The 22549-nt window shown below is 44.3% G+C and overlaps 3 protein-coding genes across 16 annotated transcripts in view; all 3 read left to right on the top strand.

Annotated features, from left to right (window-relative positions):
* LOC101900112 (ankyrin-3) overlaps window positions 1-22549 on the top strand; it is a 156623-nt gene that overhangs the window by 99699 nt on the left and 34375 nt on the right. The window lies entirely within an intron of this gene.
* LOC109612511 (uncharacterized) overlaps window positions 1-22549 on the top strand; it is a 102198-nt gene that overhangs the window by 45274 nt on the left and 34375 nt on the right. The window contains exon 1 of one of the 6 annotated variants that reach the window (XM_059131871.1): window positions 22170-22310. The exons of the other annotated variants lie outside the window; for them this stretch is intronic. The gene's annotated coding sequence lies outside the window, so the exon portion shown is untranslated. Of the gene's footprint in view, window positions 1-22169; window positions 22311-22549 lie in introns of those variants that run through there. 6 annotated transcript variants of the gene reach the window in all.
* On the top strand, window positions 1194-22327 carry LOC109612510 (mucin-2-like). The gene is made up of 2 exons (XM_059131909.1): window positions 1194-6067; window positions 19904-22327. The coding sequence occupies exons 1-2, from the start codon at window positions 1271-1273 to the stop codon at window positions 22325-22327; spliced, it is 7221 nt and encodes a 2406-aa protein (XP_058987892.1). The 5' UTR covers window positions 1194-1270.

Raw genomic sequence — 22549 nt, 5'->3', positions numbered from 1 at the left:
ATCGGAAGTTGACGATGACAGTAAGATTCCAGAGGTTAAAGAGGACAAACCTGTTCCTTCTTTGCCAATGAAACCAACTGATCCATTGACCACTATAACTAAACCAGGAGTACCCATAGATTCAGGAAAGGGCGGTGTTACATCTTATTCCGATAAAGAATCGGAAGATGACGATGACAGTAAGGTTCCAGAGGATAAAGAGGACAAACCTTTTCCTTCTTTGCCAATGAAACCAACTGATCCATTGACCACTACAACTAAACCAGGAGTACCCATAGATTCAGGAAAGGGCGGTGTTACACCTTATTCCGATGAAGAATCGGAAGATGACGATGACAGTAAGGTTCCAGAGGTTAAAGAGGACAAACCTGTTCCTACTTTGCCAATGAAACCAACCGATCCATTGACCTCGACAGCCGAAGGTTACATTAAGGTTCCAGAGGTTAAAGAGGACAAACCTGTTCCTTCTTTGCCAATGAAACCAACTGATCCATTGACCACTACAACTAAACCAGGAGTACCCATAGATTCAGGAAAGGGCGGTGTTACACCTTATTCCGATGAAGAATCGGAAGATGACGATGACAGTAAGATTCCAGAGGTTAAAGAGGACAAACCTGTTCCTTCTTTGCCAATGAAACCAACTGATCCATTGACCACTATAACTAAACCAGGAGTACCCATAGATTCAGGAAAGGGCGGGGTTACACCTTATTCCGATGAAGAATCGGAAGATGACGATGACAGTAAGGTTCCAGAGGATAAAGAGGACAAACCTTTTCCTTCTTTGCCAATGAAACCAACTGATCCATTGACCACTACAACTAAACCAGGAGTACCCATAGATTCAGGAAAGGGCGGTGTTACACCTTATTCCGATGAAGAATCGGAAGATGACGATGACAGTAAGGTTCCAGAGGTTAAAGAGGACAAACCTGTTCCTTCTTTGCCAATGAAACCAACTGATCCATTGACCACTACAACTAAACCAGGAGTACCCATAGATTCAGGAAAGGGCGGTGTTACACCTTATTCCGATGAAGAATCGGAAGATGACGATGACAGTAAGGTTCCAGAGGTTAAGGAGGACAAACCTGTTCCTTCTTTGCCTATGAAACCAATTGATCCATTGACCACTACAACTAAACCAAGAGTACCCATAGATTCAGGAAAGGGCGGTGTTACAACTTATTCCGATGAAGAATCGGGAGATGACGATGACAGTAAGGTTCCAGAGGTTAAGGAGGACAAACCTGTTCCTTCTTTGCCAATGAAACCAACTGATCCATTGACCACTACAACTAAACCAGGAGTACCCATAGATTCAGGAAAGGGCGGTGTTACACCTTATTCCGATGAAGAATCGGAAGATGACGATGAAAGTAAGGTTCCAGAGGTTATGGAGGACAAACCTGTTCCTTCTTTGCCAATGAAACCAACTGATCCATTGACCACTACAACTAAACCAGGAGTACCCATAGATTCTGGAAAGGGCGGTGTTACACCTTATTCCGATGAAGAATCGGAAGATGACGATGACATTAAGGTTCCAGAGGTTAAAGAGGACAAACCTGTTCCTACTTTGCCAATGAAACCAACCGATCCACTGACCTCGACAGCCGACGGTTACATTAAGGTTCCAGAGGTTAAAGAGGACAAACCTGTTCCTTCTTTGCCAATGAAACCAACCGATCCATTGACCACTACAACTAAACCAGGAGTACCCATAGATTCAGGAAAGGGCGGTGTTACACCTTATTCCGATGAAGAATCGGAAGATGACGATGACAGTAAGGTTCCAGAGGTTAAAGAGGACAAACCTGTTCCTACTTTGCCAATGAAACCAACCGATCCATTGACCACTACAACTAAACCAGGAGTACCCATAGATTCAGGAAAGGTCGGTGTTACACCTTATTCCGATGAAGAATCGGAAAATGACGATGACAGACAGGTTCCGGAGGTTAAAGAGGACAAACCTGTTCCTTCTTTGCCAATGAAACCAACTGATCCATTGACCACTACAACTAAACCAGGAGTACCCATAAATTCAGGAAAGGGCGGTGTTACACCTTATTCCGATGAAGAATCGGAAGATGACGATGACAGTAAGATTCCAGAGGTTAAAGAGGACAAACATGTTCATTCTTTGCCAACGAAACCAACTGATCCTTTGACCACTACAACTAAACCAGGAGTACCCATAGATTCAGGAAAGGGCGGTGTTACACCTTATTCTGATGAAGAATCGGAAGATGACGATGACAGTAAGATTCCAGAGGTTAAAGAGGACAAACCTGTTCCTTCTTTGCCAATGAAACCAACTGATCCATTGACCACTACAACTAAACCAGGAGTACCCATAGATTCAGGAAAGGGCGGTGTTACACCTTATTCCGATGAAGAATCGGAAGATGACGATGACAGTAAGGTTCCAGAAGTTAAGGAGGACAAACCTGTTCCTTTTTTGCCATTGAAACCCACTGATCCATTGACCACTACAACTAAATCAGGAGTACCCATAGATTCAGGAAAGGGCGGTGTTACACCTTATTCCGATGAAGAATCGGAAGATGACGATGACAGTAAGGTTCCAGAGGTTAAAGAGGACAAACCTGTTCCTTCTTTGCCAATGAAACCAACTGATCCATTGACCACTACATCTAAACCAGGAGTACCCATAGATTCAGGAAAGGGCGGTGTTACACCTTATTCCGATGAAGAATCGGAAGATGACGATGACAGTAAGGTTCCAGAGGTTAAGGAGGACAAACCTGTTCCTTCTTTGCCAATGAAACCAACTGATCCATTGACCACTACAACTAAACCAGGAGTACCCATAGATTCAGGAAAGGGCGGTGTTACACCTTATTCCGATGAAGAATCGGGAGATGACGATGACAGTAAGGTTCCAGAGGTTAAGGAGGACAAACCTGTTCCTACTTTGCCAATGAAACCAACCGATCCATTGACCTCCACAGCCGACGGTTACAGTAAGGTTCCAGAGGTTAAAGAGGACAAACCTGTTCCTTCTTTGTCAATGAAACCAACTGATCCATTGACCACTTCAACTAAACCAGGAGTATCCATAGATTCAGGAAAGGGCGGTGTTATACCTTATTCCGATGAAGAATCGGAAGATGACGATGACAGTAAGGTTCCAGAGGTTAAAGAGGACAAACCTGTTCCTACTTTGCCAATGAAACCAACCGATCCATTGACCACTACAACTAAACCAGGAGTACCCATAGATTCAGGAAAGGGCGGTGTTACACCTTATTCCGATGAAGAATCGGAAGATGACGATGACAGTAAGATTCCAGAGGTTAAAGAGGACAAACATGTTCCTTCTTTGCCAATGAAACCAACTGATCCTTTGACCACTACAACTAAACCAGGAGTACCCACAGATTCAGGAAAGGGCGGTGTTACACCTTATTCTGATGAAGAATCGGAAGATGACGATGACAGTAAGATTCCAGAGGTTAAAGAGGACAAACCTGTCACTTCTTTGCCAATGAAACCAACTGATCCATTGACCACTACAACTAAACCAGGAGTACCCATAGATTCAGGAAAGGGCGGTGTTACACCTTATTCCGATGAAGAATCGGAAGATGACGATGACAGTAAGATTCCAGAGGTTAAAGAGGACAAACATGTTCCTTCTTTGCCAATGAAACCAACTGATCCTTTGACCACTACAACTAAACCAGGAGTACCCATAGATTCAGGAAAGGGCGGTGTTACACCTTATTCTGATGAAGAATCGGAAGATGACGATGACAGTAAGATTCCAGAGGTTAAAGAGGACAAACCTGTTCCTTCTTTGCCAATGAAACCAACTGATCCATTGACCACTACAACTAAACCAGGAGTACCCATAGATTCAGGAAAGGGCGGTGTTACACCTTATTCCGATGAAGAATCGGAAGATGACGATGACAGTAAGGTTCCAGAGGTAAAAGAGGACAAACCTGTTCCTTCTTTGCCAATGAAATCAATTGATGCATTGACCACTACAACTAAACGAGGAGTACCCATAGATTCAGGAAAGGGCGGTGTTACACCTTACTCCGATGAAGAATCGGAAGATGACGATGACAGTAAGGTTCCAGAGGTTAAAGAGGACAATCCTGTTCCTTCTTTGCCAATGAAATCAACTGATCCATTGACCACTGCAACTAAACCAGGAGTACCCATAGATTCAGGAAAGGGCGGTGTTACACCTTACTCCGATGAAGAATCGGAAGATGACGATGACAGTAAGGTTCCAGAGGTTAAAGAGGACAAACCTGTTCCTTCTTTGCCAATGAAACCAACTGATCCATTGACCACTACAACTAAACCAGGAGTACCCATAGATTCAGGAAAGGGCGGTGTTACACCTTATTCCGATGAAGAATCGGAAGATGACGATGACAGTAAGGTTCCAGAGGTTAAGGAGGACAAACCTGTTCCTTCTTTGCCAATGAAACCAATTGATCCATTGACCACTACAACTAAACCAAGAGTACCCATAGATTCAGGAAAGGGCGGTGTTACAACTTATTCCGATGAAGAATCGGGAGATGACGATGACAGTAAGGTTCCAGAGGTTAAGGAGGACAAACCTGTTCCTTCTTTGCCAATGAAACCAACTGATCCATTGACCACTACAACTAAACCAGGAGTACCCATAGATTCAGGAAAGGGCGGTGTTACACCTTATTCCGATGAAGAATCGGAAGATGACGATGAAAGTAAGGTTCCAGAGGTTATGGAGGACAAACCTGTTCCTTCTTTGCCAATGAAACCAACTGATCCATTGACCACTACAACTAAACCAGGAGTACCCATAGATTCTGGAAAGGGCGGTGTTACACCTTATTCCGATGAAGAATCGGAAGATGACGATGACATTAAGGTTCCAGAGGTTAAAGAGGACAAACCTGTTCCTACTTTGCCAATGAAACCAACCGATCCACTGACCTCGACAGCCGACGGTTACATTAAGGTTCCAGAGGTTAAAGAGGACAAACCTGTTCCTTCTTTGCCAATGAAACCAACCGATCCATTGACCACTACAACTAAACCAGGAGTACCCATAGATTCAGGAAAGGGCGGTGTTACACCTTATTCCGATGAAGAATCGGAAGATGACGATGACAGTAAGGTTCCAGAGGTTAAAGAGGACAAACCTGTTCCTACTTTGCCAATGAAACCAACCGATCCATTGACCACTACAACTAAACCAGGAGTACCCATAGATTCAGGAAAGGTCGGTGTTACACCTTATTCCGATGAAGAATCGGAAAATGACGATGACAGACAGGTTCCGGAGGTTAAAGAGGACAAACCTGTTCCTTCTTTGCCAATGAAACCAACTGATCCATTGACCACTACAACTAAACCAGGAGTACCCATAAATTCAGGAAAGGGCGGTGTTACACCTTATTCCGATGAAGAATCGGAAGATGACGATGACAGTAAGATTCCAGAGGTTAAAGAGGACAAACATGTTCATTCTTTGCCAACGAAACCAACTGATCCTTTGACCACTACAACTAAACCAGGAGTACCCATAGATTCAGGAAAGGGCGGTGTTACACCTTATTCTGATGAAGAATCGGAAGATGACGATGACAGTAAGATTCCAGAGGTTAAAGAGGACAAACCTGTTCCTTCTTTGCCAATGAAACCAACTGATCCATTGACCACTACAACTAAACCAGGAGTACCCATAGATTCAGGAAAGGGCGGTGTTACACCTTATTCCGATGAAGAATCGGAAGATGACGATGACAGTAAGGTTCCAGAGGTTAAAGAGGACAAACCTGTTCCTTCTTTGCCAATGAAATCGACTGATCCATTGACCACTACAACTAAACCAGGAGTACCCATAGATTCAGGAAAGGGCGGTGTTACACCTTATTCCGATGAAGAATCGGACGATGACGATGACAGTAAGGTTCCAGAGGTTAAAGAGGACAAACCTGTTCCTACTTTGCCAATGAAACCAACTGATCCATTGACCTCGACAGCCGACGGTTACATTAAGGTTCCAGAAGTTAAGGAGGACAAACCTGTTCCTTCTTTGCCAATGAAACCAACTGATCCATTGACCACTACAACTAAACCAGGAGTACCCATAGATTCAGGAAAGGGCGGTGTTACACCTTATTTCGATGAAGAATCGGAAGATGACGATGACAGTAAGGTTCCAGAGGTTAAAGAGGACAAACCTGTTCCTTTTTTGCCATTGAAACCCACTGATCCATTGACCACTACAACTAAACCAGGAGTACCCATAGATTCAGGAAAGGGCGGTGTTACACCTTATTCCGATGAAGAATCGGAAGATGACGATGACAGTAAGGTTCCAGAGGGTAAAGAGGAAAAACCTGTTCCTTCTTTGCCAATGAAACCAACTGATCCATTGACCACTACAACTAAACCAGGAGTACCCATAGATTCAGGAAAGGGCGGTGTTACACCTTATTCCGATGAAGAATCGGAAGATGACGATGACAGTAAGGTTCCAGAGGTTAAAGAGGACAAACCTGTTCCTTCTTTGCCAATGAAACCAACTGATCCATTGACCACTACATCTAAACCAGGAGTACCCATAGATTCAGGAAAGGGCGGTGTTACACCTTATTCCGATGAAGAATCGGAAGATGACGATGACAGTAAGGTTCCAGAGGTTAAGGAGGACAAACCTGTTCCTTCTTTGCCAATGAAACCAACTGATCCATTGACCACTACAACTAAACCAGGAGTACCCATAGATTCAGGAAAGGGCGGTGTTACACCTTATTCCGATGAAGAATCGGGAGATGACGATGACAGTAAGGTTCCAGAGGTTAAGGAGGACAAACCTGTTCCCACTTTGCCAATGAAACCAACCGATCCATTGACCTCCACAGCCGACGGTTACAGTAAGGTTCCAGAGGTTAAAGAGGACAAACCTGTTCCTTCTTTGTCAATGAAACCAACTGATCCATTGACCACTTCAACTAAACCAGGAGTATCCATAGATTCAGGAAAGGGCGGTGTTATACCTTATTCCGATGAAGAATCGGAAGATGACGATGACAGTAAGGTTCCAGAGGTTAAAGAGGACAAACCTGTTCCTACTTTGCCAATGAAACCAACCGATCCATTGACCACTACAACTAAACCAGGAGTACCCATAGATTCAGGAAAGGGCGGTGTTACACCTTATTCCGATGAAGAATCGGAAGATGACGATGACAGTAAGATTCCAGAGGTTAAAGAGGACAAACATGTTCCTTCTTTGCCAATGAAACCAACTGATCCTTTGACCACTACAACTAAACCAGGAGTACCCACAGATTCAGGAAAGGGCGGTGTTACACCTTATTCTGATGAAGAATCGGAAGATGACGATGACAGTAAGATTCCAGAGGTTAAAGAGGACAAACCTGTCACTTCTTTGCCAATGAAACCAACTGATCCATTGACCACTACAACTAAACCAGGAGTACCCATAGATTCAGGAAAGGGCGGTGTTACACCTTATTCCGATGAAGAATCGGAAGATGACGATGACAGTAAGATTCCAGAGGTTAAAGAGGACAAACATGTTCCTTCTTTGCCAATGAAACCAACTGATCCTTTGACCACTACAACTAAACCAGGAGTACCCATAGATTCAGGAAAGGGCGGTGTTACACCTTATTCTGATGAAGAATCGGAAGATGACGATGACAGTAAGATTCCAGAGGTTAAAGAGGACAAACCTGTTCCTTCTTTGCCAATGAAACCAACTGATCCATTGACCACTACAACTAAACCAGGAGTACCCATAGATTCAGGAAAGGGCGGTGTTACACCTTATTCCGATGAAGAATCGGAAGATGACGATGACAGTAAGGTTCCAGAGGTAAAAGAGGACAAACCTGTTCCTTCTTTGCCAATGAAATCAATTGATGCATTGACCACTACAACTAAACGAGGAGTACCCATAGATTCAGGAAAGGGCGGTGTTACACCTTACTCCGATGAAGAATCGGAAGATGACGATGACAGTAAGGTTCCAGAGGTTAAAGAGGACAATCCTGTTCCTTCTTTGCCAATGAAATCAACTGATCCATTGACCACTGCAACTAAACCAGGAGTACCCATAGATTCAGGAAAGGGCGGTGTTACACCTTACTCCGATGAAGAATCGGAAGATGACGATGACAGTAAGGTTCCAGAGGTTAAAGAGGACAATCCTGTTCCTTCTTTGCCAATGAAACCAACCGATCCATTGACCACTACAACTGAACCAGGAGTACTCATAGATTCAGGAAAGGGCGGTGTTACACCTTATTCCGATGAAGAATCGGAAGATGACGATGACAGTAAGGTTCCACAGGTTAAGGAGGACAAACCTGTTCCTTCTTTGCCAATGAAACCAACTGATCCATTGACCACTACAACTAAACCAGGAGTACCCATAGATTCAGGAAAGGGCGGTGTTACACCTTATTCCGATGAAGAATCGGAAGATGACGATGACAGTAAGATTCCAGAGGTTAAAGAGGACAAACCTGTTCCTTCTTTGCCAATGAAACCAACTGATCCTTTGACCACTACAACTAAACCAGGAGTACCCATAGATTCAGGAAAGGGCGGTGTTACACCTTATTCCGATGAAGAATCGGAAGATGACGATGACAGTAAGGTTCCACAGGTTAAGGAGGACAAACCTGTTCCTTCTTTGCCATTGAAACCAACTGATCCATTGACCACTACAACTAAACCAGGAGTACCCATAGATTCAGGAAAGGGCGGTGTTACACCTTATTCCGATGAAGAATCGGAAGATGACGATGACAGTAAGATTCCAGAGGTTAAAGAGGACAAACCTGTTCCTTCTTTGCCAATGAAACCAACTGATCCTTTGACCACTACAACTAAACCAGGAGTACCCATAGATTCAGGAAAGGGCGGTGTTACACCTTATTCCGATGAAGAATCGGAAGATGACGATGACAGTAAGATTCCAGAGGTTAAAGAGGACAAACCTGTTCCTTCTTTGCCAATGAAACCAACTGATCCTTTGACCACTACAACTAAACCAGGAGTACCCATAGATTCAGGAAAGGGCGGTGTTACACCTTATTCCGATGAAGAATCGGAAGATGACGATGACAGTAAGGTTCCACAGGTTAAGGAGGACAAACCTGTTCCTTCTTTGCCATTGAAACCAACTGATCCATTGACCACTACAACTAAACCAGGAGTACCCATAGATTCAGGAAAGGGCGGTGTTACACCTTATTCCGATGAAGAATCGGAAGATGACGATGACAGTAAGATTCCAGAGGTTAAAGAGGACAAACCTGTTCCTTCTTTGCCAATGAAACCAACTGATCCTTTGACCACTACAACTAAACCAGGAGTACCCATAGATTCAGGAAAGGGCGGTATTACACCTTATTCCGATGAAGAATCGGAAGATGACGATAACAGTAAGGTTCCAGAGGTAAAAGAGGACAAACCTGTTCCTACTTTGCCAATGAAACCAACTGATCCACTGACCACTACAACTAAACCAGAGGTACCCTTAGATTCAGGAAAGGGCGGTGTTACACCTTATTTCGATGAAAAATCGGGAGATGACGATGACAGTAAGGTTCCAGAGGATAAAGAGGACAAACCTGTTCCTACTTTGCCAATGAAACCAACTGATCTATTGACCACTACAACTAAACCAGGAGTACCCATAGATTCAGGAAAGGGCGGTGTTACACCTTATTCCGATGAAGAATCGGAAGATGACGATGACAAAAAGGTTCCAGAGGTTAAAGAGGACAAACCTGTTCCTTCTTTGCCAATGAAACCAACTGATCCATTGACCACTACAACTAAACCAGGAGTACCCATAGATTCAGGAAAGGGCGGTGTTACACCTTATTCCGATGAAGAATCGGAAGATGACGATGACAGTGAGGTTCCAGAGGTTAAAGAGGACAAACCTGTTCCTACTTTGCCAATGAAACCAACCGATCCATTGACCTCCACAGCTGACTGTGACAGTAAGGTTCCAGAGGTTAAAGAGGACAAACCTGTTCCTTCTTTGCCAATGAAACCAACTGATCCATTGACCACTACAACTAAACCAGGAGGACCAATAGATTCAGGAAAGGGCGGTGTTACACCTTATTCCGATGAAGAATCGGAAGATGACGATGACAGTAAGGTTCCAGAGGTAAAAGAGGACAAACCTGTTCCTTCTTTGCCAATGAAACCAACTGATCCATTGACCACTACAACTAAACCAGGAGTACCCATAGATTCAGGAAAGGGCGGTGTTACACCTTATTCCGATGAAGAATCGGGAGATGACGATGACAGTAAGGTTCCAGAGGTTAAAGAGGACAAACCTGGTCCTACTTTTCCAATGAAACCAACCGATCCATTGACCTCCACAGCTGACTGTGACAGTAAGGTTCCAGAGGTTAAAGAGGACAAACCTGTTCCTTCTTTGCCAATGAAACCAACTGATCCATTGACCACTACAACTAAACCAGGAGTACCCATAGATTCAGGAAAGGGCGGTGTTACACCTTGTTCCGATGAAGAATCGGAAGATGACGATGACAGTAAGGTTCCAGAGGTTAAGGAGGACAAACCTGTTCCTTCTTTGCCAATGAAACCAACTGATACATTGACCACTACAACTAAACCAGGAGTACCCATAGATTCAGGAAAGGGCGGTATTACACCTTATTCCGATGAAGAATCGGAAGATGACGATGACAGTAAGGTTCCAGAGGTAAAAGAGGACAAACCTGTTCCTACTTTGCCAATGAAACCAACTGATCCATTGACCACTACAACTAAACCAGAGGTACCCTTAGACTCAGGAAAGGGCGGTGTTACACCTTATTCCGATGAAGAATCGGAAGATGACGATGGCAGTAAGGTTCCGGAGGTAAAAGAGGACAAACCTGTTCCTACTTTGCCAATGAAGCCAACTGATCCATTGACCACTACAACTAAAGCAGAGGTACCCTTAGATTCAGGAAAGGGCGGTATTACACCTTATTCCGATGAAGAATCGGAAGATGACGATGACAGTAAGGTTCCAGAGGTTAAAGAGGACAAACCTGTTCCTTCTTTGCCAATGAAACCAACTGATCCATTGACCACTACAACTAAACCAGGAGTACCCATAGATTCAGGAAAGGGCGGTGTTACACCTTATTCCGATGAAGAATCGGAAGATGACGATGACAGTAAGGTTCCAGAGGTAAAAGAGGACAAACCTGTTCCTACTTTGCCAATGAAACCAACTGATCCATTGACCACTACAACTAAACCAGAGGTACCCTTAGACTCAGGAAAGGGCGGTGTTACACCTTATTCCGATGAAGAATCGAAAGATGACGATGGCAGTAAGGTTCCAGAGGTTAAGGAGGACAAACCTGTTCCTTCTTTGCCAATGAAACCAACTGATCAATTGACCACTACAACTAAACCAGGAGTACCCATAGATTCAGGAAAGGGCGGTGTTACACCTTATTCCGATGGAGAATCAGAAGATGACGATGACAGTAAGGTTCCAGAGGTTAAGGAGGACAAACTTGTTCCTTCTTTGCCAATGAAACCAACTGATCCATTGACCACTACAACTAAACCAGAGGTACCCTTAGATTCAGGAAAGGGCGGTATTACACCTTATTCCGATGAAGAATCGGAAAATGACGATGACAAAAAGGTTCCAGAGGTTAAACAGGACAAACCTGTTCCTTCTCTGCCAATGAAACCGACTGATCCATTGACCACTACAACTAAACCAGGAGTACCCATAGATTCAGGAAAGGGCGGTGTTACACCTTATTCCGATGAAGTTTCGGAAGATGACGATGACAGTAAGGTTCCAGAGGTAAAAGAGGACAAACCTGTTCCTACTTTGCCAATGAAGCCAACTGATCCATTGACCACTACAACTAAAGCAGAGGTACCCTTAGATTCAGGAAAGGGCGGTATTACACCTTATTCCGATGAAGAATCGGAAGATGACGATGACAGTAAGGTTCCAGAGGTTAAAGAGGACAAACCTGTTCCTTCTTTGCCAATGAAACCAACTGATCCATTGACCACTACAACTAAACCAGGAGTACCCATAGATTCAGGAAAGGGCGGTGTTACACCTTATTCCGATGAAGAATCGGAAGATGACGATGAAAGTAAGGTTCCAGAGGTTAAGGAGGACAAACCTGTTCCTTCTTTGCCAATGAAACCAACTGATCCATTGACCACTACAACTAAACCAGGAGTACCCATAGATTCAGGAAAGGGCGGTGTTACACCTTATTCCGATGAAGAATCGGAAGATGACGATGAAAGTAAGGTTCCAGAGGTTAAGGAGGACAAACCTGTTCCTTCTTTGCCAATGAAACCAACTGATCCATTGACCGCTACAACTAAACCAGGAGTACCCATAGATTCAGGAAAGGGAGGTGTTACACCTTATTCCGATGAAGAATCGGAAGCTGACGATGACAGTAAGGTTCTGGAGGTTAAAGAGGGCAAACCTGTTCCTACCTTGCCAATGAAACCAACCGATCCATTGACCTCCACAGCTGACGGTTACAATAAGGTTCCAGAGGTTAAAGAGGACAAACCTATTCCTTCTTTGCCAATGAAACCAACTGATCCATTGACCACTACAACTAAACCAGGAGTACCCATAGATTCAGGAAAGGGCGGTGTTACACCTTATTCCGATGAAGAATCGAAATATGACGATGACAGTAAGGTTCCAGAGGTTAAAGAGGACAAACCTGTTCCTACTTTGCCAATGAAACCAACCGATCCATTGACCTCCACAGCTGACGGTTACAGTAAGGTTCCAGAGGTTAAAGAGGACAAACCTGTTCCTTCTTTGCCAATGAAACCAACTGATCCATTGACCACTACAACTAAACCAGGAGTACCCATAGATTCAGGAAAGGGCGGTGTTACACCTTATTCCGATGAAGAATCGGAAAATGACGATGACAGACAGGTTCCAGAGGTTAAAGAGGACAAACCTGTTCCTTCTTTGCAAATGAAACCAACTGATCCATTGACCACTACAACTAAACCAGGAGTACCCATAGATTCAGGAAAGGGCGGTGTTACACCTTATTCCGATGAAGAATCGGAAGATGATGATGACAGTAAGGTTCCAGAGGTTAAAGAGGACAAACCTGTTCCTACTTTGCCAATGAAACCAACCGATCCATTGACCTCCACAGCTGACGGTGACAGTAAGGTTCCAGTGGTTAAAGGGGGAAAACCTGTTCCTTCTATGCCAATGAAACCAACTGGTCCAGTGACCACTACAACTAAACCAGGAGTACCCATAGATTCAGGAAAGGGCGGTGTTACACCTTATTCCGATGAAGAATCGGAAGATGACGATGACAGTAAGGTTCCAGAGGTTAAAGAGGACAAACCTGGTCCTACTTTGCCAATGAAACCAACCGATCCATTGACCTCCACAGCTGACGGTTACAGTAAGGTTCCAGAGGTTAAAGAGGACAAACCTGTTCCTTCTTTGCCAATGAAACCAACTGATCCATTGACCACTACAACTAAACCAGGAGTACCCATAGATTCAGGAAAGGGCGGTGTTACACCTTTTTCCGGTGAAGAATCGGAAGATGACGATGACAGTAAGGTTCCAGAGGTTAAGGAGGACAAACCTGTTCCTTCTTTGCCAATGAAACCAACTGATCCATTGACCACTACAACTAAACCAGAGGTACCCTTAGATTCAGGAAAGGGCGGTATTACACCTTATTCCGATGAAGAATCGGAAGATGACGATGACAGTAAGGTTCCAGAGGTAAAAGAGGACAAACCTGTTCCTACTTTGCCAATGAAACCAACCGATCCATTGACCTCCACAGCTGACGGTTACAGTAAGGTTCCAGAGATTAAAGAGGACAAACCTGTTCCTTCTTTGCCAATGAAACCAACTGATCCATTGACCACTACAACTAAACCAGGAGTACCCATTGATTCAGGAAAGGGCGGTGTTACACCTTGTTCCGGTGAAGAATCGGAAGATGACGATGACAGTAAGGTTCCAGAGGATAAAGAGGACAAACCTGTTCCTACTTTGCCAATGAAACCAGCTGATCCATTGACCACTACAACTAAACCAGGAGTACCCATAGATTCAGGAAAGGGCGGTGTTAAACCTTATTCCGATGAAGAATCGGAAGATGACGATGACAAAAAGGTTCCAGTGGTTAAACAGGACAAACCTGTTCCTTCTTTGCCAATGAAACCAACTGATCCATTGACCACTACAACTAAACCAGGAGTACCCATAGATTCAGGAAAGGGCGGTGTTACACCTTATTCCGATGAAGAATCGGAAGATGACGATGACAGTAAGGTTCCAGAGGTAAAAGAGGACAAACCTGTTCCTACTTTGCCAATGAAGCCAACTGATCCATTGACCTCCACAGCTGACGGTTACAGTAAGGTTCCAGAGGTTGAAGAGGACAAACCTGTTCCTTCTTTGCCAATGAAACCAACTGATCCATTGACCACTACAACTAAACCAGAGGTACCCTTAGACTCAGGAAAGGGCGGTGTTACACCTTATTCCGATGAAGAATCGAAAGATGACGATGGCAGTAAGGTTCCAGAGGTTAAGGAGGACAAACCTGTTCCTTCTTTGCCAATGAAACCAACTGATCCATTGATCACTACAACTAAACCAGGAGTACCCATAGATTCAGGAAAGGGCGGTGTTACACCTTATTCCGATGGAGAATCAGAAGATGACGATGACAGTAAGGTTCCAGAGGTTAAGGAGGACAAACTTGTTCCTTCTTTGCCAATGAAACCAACTGATCCATTGACCACTACAACTAAACCAGAGGTACCCTTAGATTCAGGAAAGGGCGGTATTACACCTTATTCCGATGAAGAATCGGAAAATGACGATGACAAAAAGGTTCCAGAGGTTAAACAGGACAAACCTGTTCCTTCTCTGCCAATGAAACCAACTGATCCATTGACCACTACAACTAAACCAGGAGTACCCATAGATTCAGGAAAGGGCGGTGTTACACCTTATTCCGATGAAGAGTCGGAAGATGACGATGACAGTAAGGTTCCAGAGGATAAAGAGGACAAACCTGTTCCTACTTTGCCAATGAAGCCAACTGATCCATTGACCACTACAACTAAAGCAGAGGTACCCTTAGATTCAGGAAAGGGCGGTATTACACCTTATTCCGATGAAGAATCGGAAGATGACGATGACAGACAGGTTCCAGAGGTTAAAGAGGACAAACCTGTTCCTTCTTTGCCAATGAAACCAACTGATCCATTGACCACTACAACTAAACCAGGAGTACCCATAGATTCAGGAAAGGGCGGTGTTACACCTTATTCCGATGAAGAATCGGAAGATGACGATGAAAGTAAGGTTCCAGAGGTTAAGGAGGACAAACCTGTTCCTTCTTTGCCAATGAAACCAACTGATCCATTGACCACTACAACTAAACCAGGAGTACCCATAGATTCAGGAAAGGGAGGTGTTACACCTTATTCCGATGAAGAATCGGAAGATGACGATGACAGTAAGGTTCCAGAGGTTAAAGAGGACAAACCTGTTCCTACTTTGCCAATGAAACCAACTGATCCATTGACCACTACAACTAAACCAGGAGTACCCATAGATTCAGGAAAGGGCGGTGTTACACCTTATTCCGATGAAGAATCGGAAGATGACGATGAAAGTAAGGTTCCAGAGGTTAAGGAGGACAAACCTGTTCCTTCTTTGCCAATGAAACCAACTGATCCATTGACCGCTACAACTAAACCAGGAGTACCCATAGATTCAGGAAAGGGAGGTGTTACACCTTATTCCGATGAAGAATCGGAAGCTGACGATGACAGTAAGGTTCTGGAGGTTAAAGAGGGCAAACCTGTTCCTACCTTGCCAATGAAACCAACCGATCCATTGACCTCCACAGCTGACGGTTACAATAAGGTTCCAGAGGTTAAAGAGGACAAACCTATTCCTTCTTTGCCAATGAAACCAACTGATCCATTGACCACTACAACTAAACCAGGAGTACCCATAGATTCAGGAAAGGGCGGTGTTACACCTTATTCCGATGAAGAATCGGAAGATGATGATGACAGTAAGGTTCCAGAGGTTAAAAAGGACAAACCTGTTCCTACTTTGCCAATGAAACCAACCGATCCATTGACCTCCACAGCTGACGGTTACAGTAAGGTTCCAGAGGTTAAAGAGGACAAACCTGTTCCTTCTTTGCCAATGAAACCAACTGATCCATTGACCACTACAACTAAACCAGGAGTACCCATAGATTCAGGAAAGGGCGGTGTTACACCTTATTCCGATGAAGAATCGGAAGCTGACGATGACAGTAAGGTTCCGGAGGTTATAGAGGGCAAACCTGTTCCTACCTTGCCAATGAAACCAACCGATCCATTGACCTCCACAGCTGACGGTTACAATAAGGTTCCAGAGGTTAAAGAGGACAAACCTATTCCTTCTTTGCCAATGAAACCAACTGATCCATTGACCACTACAACTAAACCAGGATTACCCATAGATTCAGGAAAGGGCGGTGTTACACCTTATTCCGATGAAGAATCGAAATATGACGATGACAGTAAGGTTCCAGAGGTTAAAGAGGACAAACCTGTTCCTACTTTGCCAATGAAACCAACCGATCCATTGACCTCCACAGCTGACGGTTACAGTAAGGTTCCAGAGGTTAAAGAGGACAAACCTGTTCCTTCTTTGCCAATGAAACCAACTGATCCATTGACCACTACAACTAAACCAGGAGTACCCATAGATTCAGGAAAGGGCGGTGTTACACCTTATTCCGATGAAGAATCGGAAAATGACGATGACAGACAGGTTCCAGAGGTTAAAGAGGACAAACCTGTTCCTTCTTTGCAAATGAAACCAACTGATCCATTGACCACTACAACTAAACCAGGAGTACCCATAGATTCAGGAAAGGGCGGTGTTACACCTTATTCCGATGAAGAATCGGAAGATGATGATGACAGTAAGGTTCCAGAGGTTAAAGAGGACAAACCTGTTCCTACTTTGCCAATGAAACCAACCGATCCATTGAAATCCACAGCTGACGGTGACAGTAAGGTTCCAGTGGTTAAAGGGGGAAAACCTGTTCCTTCTATGCCAATGAAACCAACTGGTCCAGTGACCACTACAACTAAACCAGGAGTACCCATAGATTCAGGAAAGGGCGGTGTTACACCTTATTCCGATGAAGAATCGGAAGATGACGATGACAGTAAGGTTCCAGAGGTTAAAGAGGACAAACCTGGTCCTACTTTGCCAATGAAACCAACCGATCCATTGACCTCCACAGCTGACGGTTACAGTAAGGTTCCAGAGGTTAAAGAGGACAAACCTGTTCCTTCTTTGCCAATGAAACCAACTGATCCATTGACCACTACAACTAAACCAGGAGTACCCATAGATTCAGGAAAGGGCGGTGTTACACCTTGTTCCGGTGAAGAATCGGAAGATGACGATGACAGTAAGGTTCCAGAGGTTAAGGAGGACAAACCTGTTCCTTCTTTGCCAATGAAACCAACTGATCCATTGACCACTACAACTAAACCAGAGGTACCCTTAGATTCAGGAAAGGGCGGTATTACACCTTATTCCGATGAAGAATCGGAAGATGACGATGACAGTAAAGTTCCAGAGGTAAAAGAGGACAAACCTGTTCCTACTTTGCCAATGAAACCAACCGATCCATTGACCACTACAACTAAACCAGGAGTACCCATAGATTCAGGAAAGGGCGGTGTTACACCTTGTTCCGGTGAAGAATCGGAAGATGACGATGACAGTAAGGTTCCAGAGGTTAAGGAGGACAAACCTGTTCCTTCTTTGCCAATGAAACCAACTGATCCATTGACCACTACAACTAAACCAGAGGTACCCTTAGATTCAGGAAAGGGCGGTATTACACCTTATTCCGATGAAGAATCGGAAGATGACGATGACAGTAAGGTTCCAGAGGTAAAAGAGGACAAACCTGTTCCTACTTTGCCAATGAAACCAACTGATCCATTGACCACTACAACTAAACCAGAGGTACCCTTAGATTCAGGAAAGGGCGGTGTTACACCTTATTCCGATGAAGAATCGGAAGATGACGATGACAGTAAGGTTCCAGAGGATAAAGAGGACAAACCTGTTCCTACTTTGCCAATGAAACCAGCTGATCCATTGACCACTACAACTAAACCAGGAGTACCCATAGATTCAGGAAAGGGCGGTGTTAAACCTTATTCCGATGAAGAATCGGAAGATGACGATGACAAAAAGGTTCCAGTGGTTAAACAGGACAAAACTGTTCCTTCTTTGCCAATGAAACCAACTGATCCATTGACCACTACAACTAAACCAGGAGTACCCATAGATTCAGGAAAGGGCGGTGTTACACCTTATTCCGATGAAGAATCGGAAGATGACGATGACAGTAAGGTTCCAGAGGTAAAAGAGGACAAACCTGTTCCTACTTTGCCAATGAAACCAACTGATCCATTGACCACTACAACTAAACCAGAGGTACCCTTAGATTCAGGAAAGGGCGGTATTACACCTTATTCCGATGAAGAATCGGAAGATGACGATGACAGTAAGGTTCCAGAGGTTAAAGAGGACAAACCTGATCCTTCTTTGCCAATGAAACCAACTGATCCATTGACCACTACAACTAAACCAGGAGTACCCATAGATTCCGGAAAGGGCGGTGTTACACCTTATTCCGATGAAGATTCGGAAGATGACAGTAAGGTTACAGATGTAAATGAGGACAAACCTGTTCCTTCTTTGCCAATGGAACCAACTGATCCATTGACCACTACAACTAAACCAGGAGTACCCATAGATTCAGGAAAGGGCGGTGTTACACCTTATTCCGATGAAGAATCGGAAGATGACGATGACAGTAAAGTTCCAGAGGTTAAAGAGGACAAACCTGTTCCTACTTTGCCAATGAAACCAACCGATACATTGACCTCCACAGCTGACGGTTACAGTAAGGTTCCAGAGGTTAAAGAGGACAAACCTGTTCCTTCTTTGCCAATGAAACCAACTGATCCATTGACCACTACTACTAAACCAGGAGTACCTATAGATTCAGGAAAGGGCGGTGTTACACCTCATTCCGATGAAGAATCGGAAGATGACGATGACAGTAAGGTTCAAGAGGTTAAAGAGGACAAACCTGTTCCTACTTTGCCAATGAAACCAGCTGATCCATTGACCACTACAACTAAACCAGGAGTACCCATAGATTCAGGAAAGGGCGGTGTTACACCTTATTCTGATGAAGAATCGGAAGATGACGATGACAGTAATGTTCCAGAAGTTAAAGAGGACAAACCTGTTCCTTCATTGCCAATGAAACCAACCTGTCCATTGACCACCACAGCTGACGGTGACAGTAAGGTTCCAGAGCTTAAAGAGGACGAGCCTGTTCCTTCATTGCCAATGAAACCAACCGATCCATTGACCACTATAGCTAAAACAGGGGTACCCATAGATTCAGGAAAGGGCAGTGTTGCACCTTATTCCGATGAAGAATCGGAAGATAACGATGACAGTAAGGTTCCAGAGGTAAAGGAGGACAAACCTGTTCCTTCTTTGCCAATGGAACCAACTGATCCATTGACCACTACAACTAAACCAAGAGTACCCATAGATTCAGGAAAGGGCGGTGTTACACCTTATTCCGATGAAGAATCGGAAGATGACGATGATAGTAAAGTTCCAGAGGTTAAAGATAAAAAAGCAAATGATCTGTTGACCACTGCAATCAAACCAGAAGTACCCATAGTGTCTGAAAAAAGCCATTCCCATGAGAAATCTAAAGACGGTAGCGAAGGAATGCCGGTGATAGTGGAGGGTTATGTTGTTCCGTTGTTGTCGGGAAAATCGCCCAAGTTTTCGGCCTCTGGTAGGCCAGGGCAATCAGATGATGATTCCGAAAAGGAGGATATTTCGAATGCAATAATCGAAGAGAGCTCCGTCAAGCTTCATGGTGCTGATGAACCACCGGTCGGCAATGGTCGTGCAATTGCGTATTTCGTTGACTTAAAAGAAAGTAGGGACTCGGTGTCACAAAAAGTTAGGAAACCTAGAATTAAAAAGTCTTTACCAACTGAAAGTACCCCAAAGATATCCATCGAGTCTAAAACGGCGAAATCCACTAGTTCTAATAAATATACTAGCTCCAATACTCGCAAAGTGAAAACTATAGTGAAAGATGTTCCCAAAACGAAACTTCCAACTCAAAGTAGAAAGCAAATAACGGATAAGGTCTTCCCAGAAACAAAATCAAAGCCATCTAGAGAAAGTGATAGTCCGACCACTAGGAAATATGAACGGGTTATTACCGATGCAACTAATATTTCCGCGTTGAACAATCAGATACGCCTAGAAAGAACATTGAGTCCCTTGCCCAAGCAAACCTTCCTTGATACAAGCGAATCGCTAAGTCGTAGCACCACACCAAGGCCGCGCATTCGAACTGATGTTACTAGAGTTCCTCAAAACCAAACGCTGCGATCTTTCAGTCCTCCACCAAATCACCCGAAAGCTAACTATTCTGGCATAACTAGCGTATACGCACACACACGCAAAGCTCAGGTGGTTCCACCTCGAACTAAGAAACCGAAAGAAGCTCCTATCTCCAGAAGTTCCACACCCAACGACGACTCTCAGAGGAGACGTTTGAAGACACCCACCCCATCCGGTGCTACTCACCATTACATGCAGCCCACCATCGCCCATAGTCGAAGATATGGCAGTCTAGGTCGCGCCGAAAGCAACGTCAGTTTGGACGATAAGTCAATATCGAAGTCTACCAAGACGACAAGTCAAACAAAGGTCCCCACGCCCATAAAAAAAACACGATCCGAAAGACTGAATTTTCAATCCAACAAGTACAGTTCAAGCAAAGAGTCCATTCTAAGCACTGCGTCCAAGTCCAAAGAAGACAAACCCAAGATGACTGATAATAGAAAAAGACTAACTAGAACAAGTAGAACTCAAATATCCGCCCAAATAACCAAAGAGAAATCGGTCAAGAGCTCCGAGAAGATAGAGCGTTTTACCAGGTCCATAATGGGGTCGACGACAGCAAACGTGTCCTATGTGAGGCAAATATCGCACGATAGATCAAGCGCCGAAAAGAAAACACCACTAAAACCGAAAACAAAGGCAAAAGCGATTGAAGATAGTAATAGGAAAAAGACGACAACTTCTCAGAGTACGACACCAGTAAAAGAGACAAGAACTACGACAACTAAAGTTCCGGTCCGAACAGCAGCTCCGAAACCCAACCGTCCGGACGAGACGGGTAAAACTCCCAGACCAATTAAATCCAAGCCAACTGGTGGACAATCAGTAAAACGCTCCACGCCAAGTGGTGTAGATGCAAAGGAGAAAATCAACAAGACTGTTGACCTAAAAGTTCAAAAGAAATTAAAAAATACCGCCAATCAATCCAGCACCTCAACCACGTCGAGCAGTGTGTCAACGTCGTCCACCTCGAGGACAATGCAAACTAGAAAGACCACTTCCAGTACTTCGGTCTCGACAGTGAAAAGAGATAGCCAAATTACAAATAAGAGCGAGAAGGAGCTACTGAACGCAAGATTGGCCGAGAAGAAGTCCATCGCCCACGCAACCACCACCAGAGTGTCCACAGTCAGACTGCATCGCGAGCCCATTGCCAGCACGTTGGTGAGCACGGTCGTGCTTAACGACGACAACGATTCAGAGAGCAATGCTCGCTCGATTCGCTCAAATGAGAGCACGAAGAGTTCCAGTTCATCCGCGGGCAGCCGTAAGGTAATAACCAGTGAAGTATTTACTAAAACCTGCGGTCCGGACAAGCCTTTCGAAGTAATTTACCGCCAGCCGGACGTGGACTACATCAGCATGATGCGCCCACAGTCGGTTGAGCAACGCTGCGTGTATGAGCACGACGTCAGTTTTATTGACACCACCGATTCCAGTTTGTCAGACTCGGTTGCGTTGCCCATATTCACCTCAGACCAAGATCGTCTGTGCATAGCTAGTCCAGGGTCACCGAAACCGACCAGAAGTCCTTTTGCTTTGATCGAGGAAACCCTGCGCCGACAACAAGCTGGTGGCTTTGCTTTGGACCCCACATTGCAGCGGCAATTCGAAGCCGTTGACATGTTAACATCGGCATCGGGAAGCCCTTTGCCACCATTGGGGGCTGATGATGACGCCACAAAAGGTAAACTATTCTATTAACATTTTTCTTCTATACTTCATAAGGTAGGTAGGTGCTCGGTAAGTACATGTGTATATTGTAATGGGAAGAGCGTAATATAACACACAAAAGAGGGAGAGAGAGAGTTTCATACATGCACCCACACAAACACACTAAGTACTTTTTTTTAAATCCTACTTTGGTGGAAATACCCAAAAGGAGTTATCTTTTGGTTTTTACTCATCACCCAAAACGCTTTTTCT

The sequence above is a fragment of the Musca domestica genome, unplaced genomic scaffold, assembly GCF_030504385.1.
Source record: "Musca domestica strain aabys unplaced genomic scaffold, Musca_domestica.polishedcontigs.V.1.1 9, whole genome shotgun sequence".
Taxonomy (NCBI): Eukaryota; Metazoa; Arthropoda; class Insecta; order Diptera; family Muscidae; genus Musca; species Musca domestica.
Note: the sequence above shows the minus strand (reverse complement) of the source record. Positions and strands in the feature narration are given on the sequence as shown.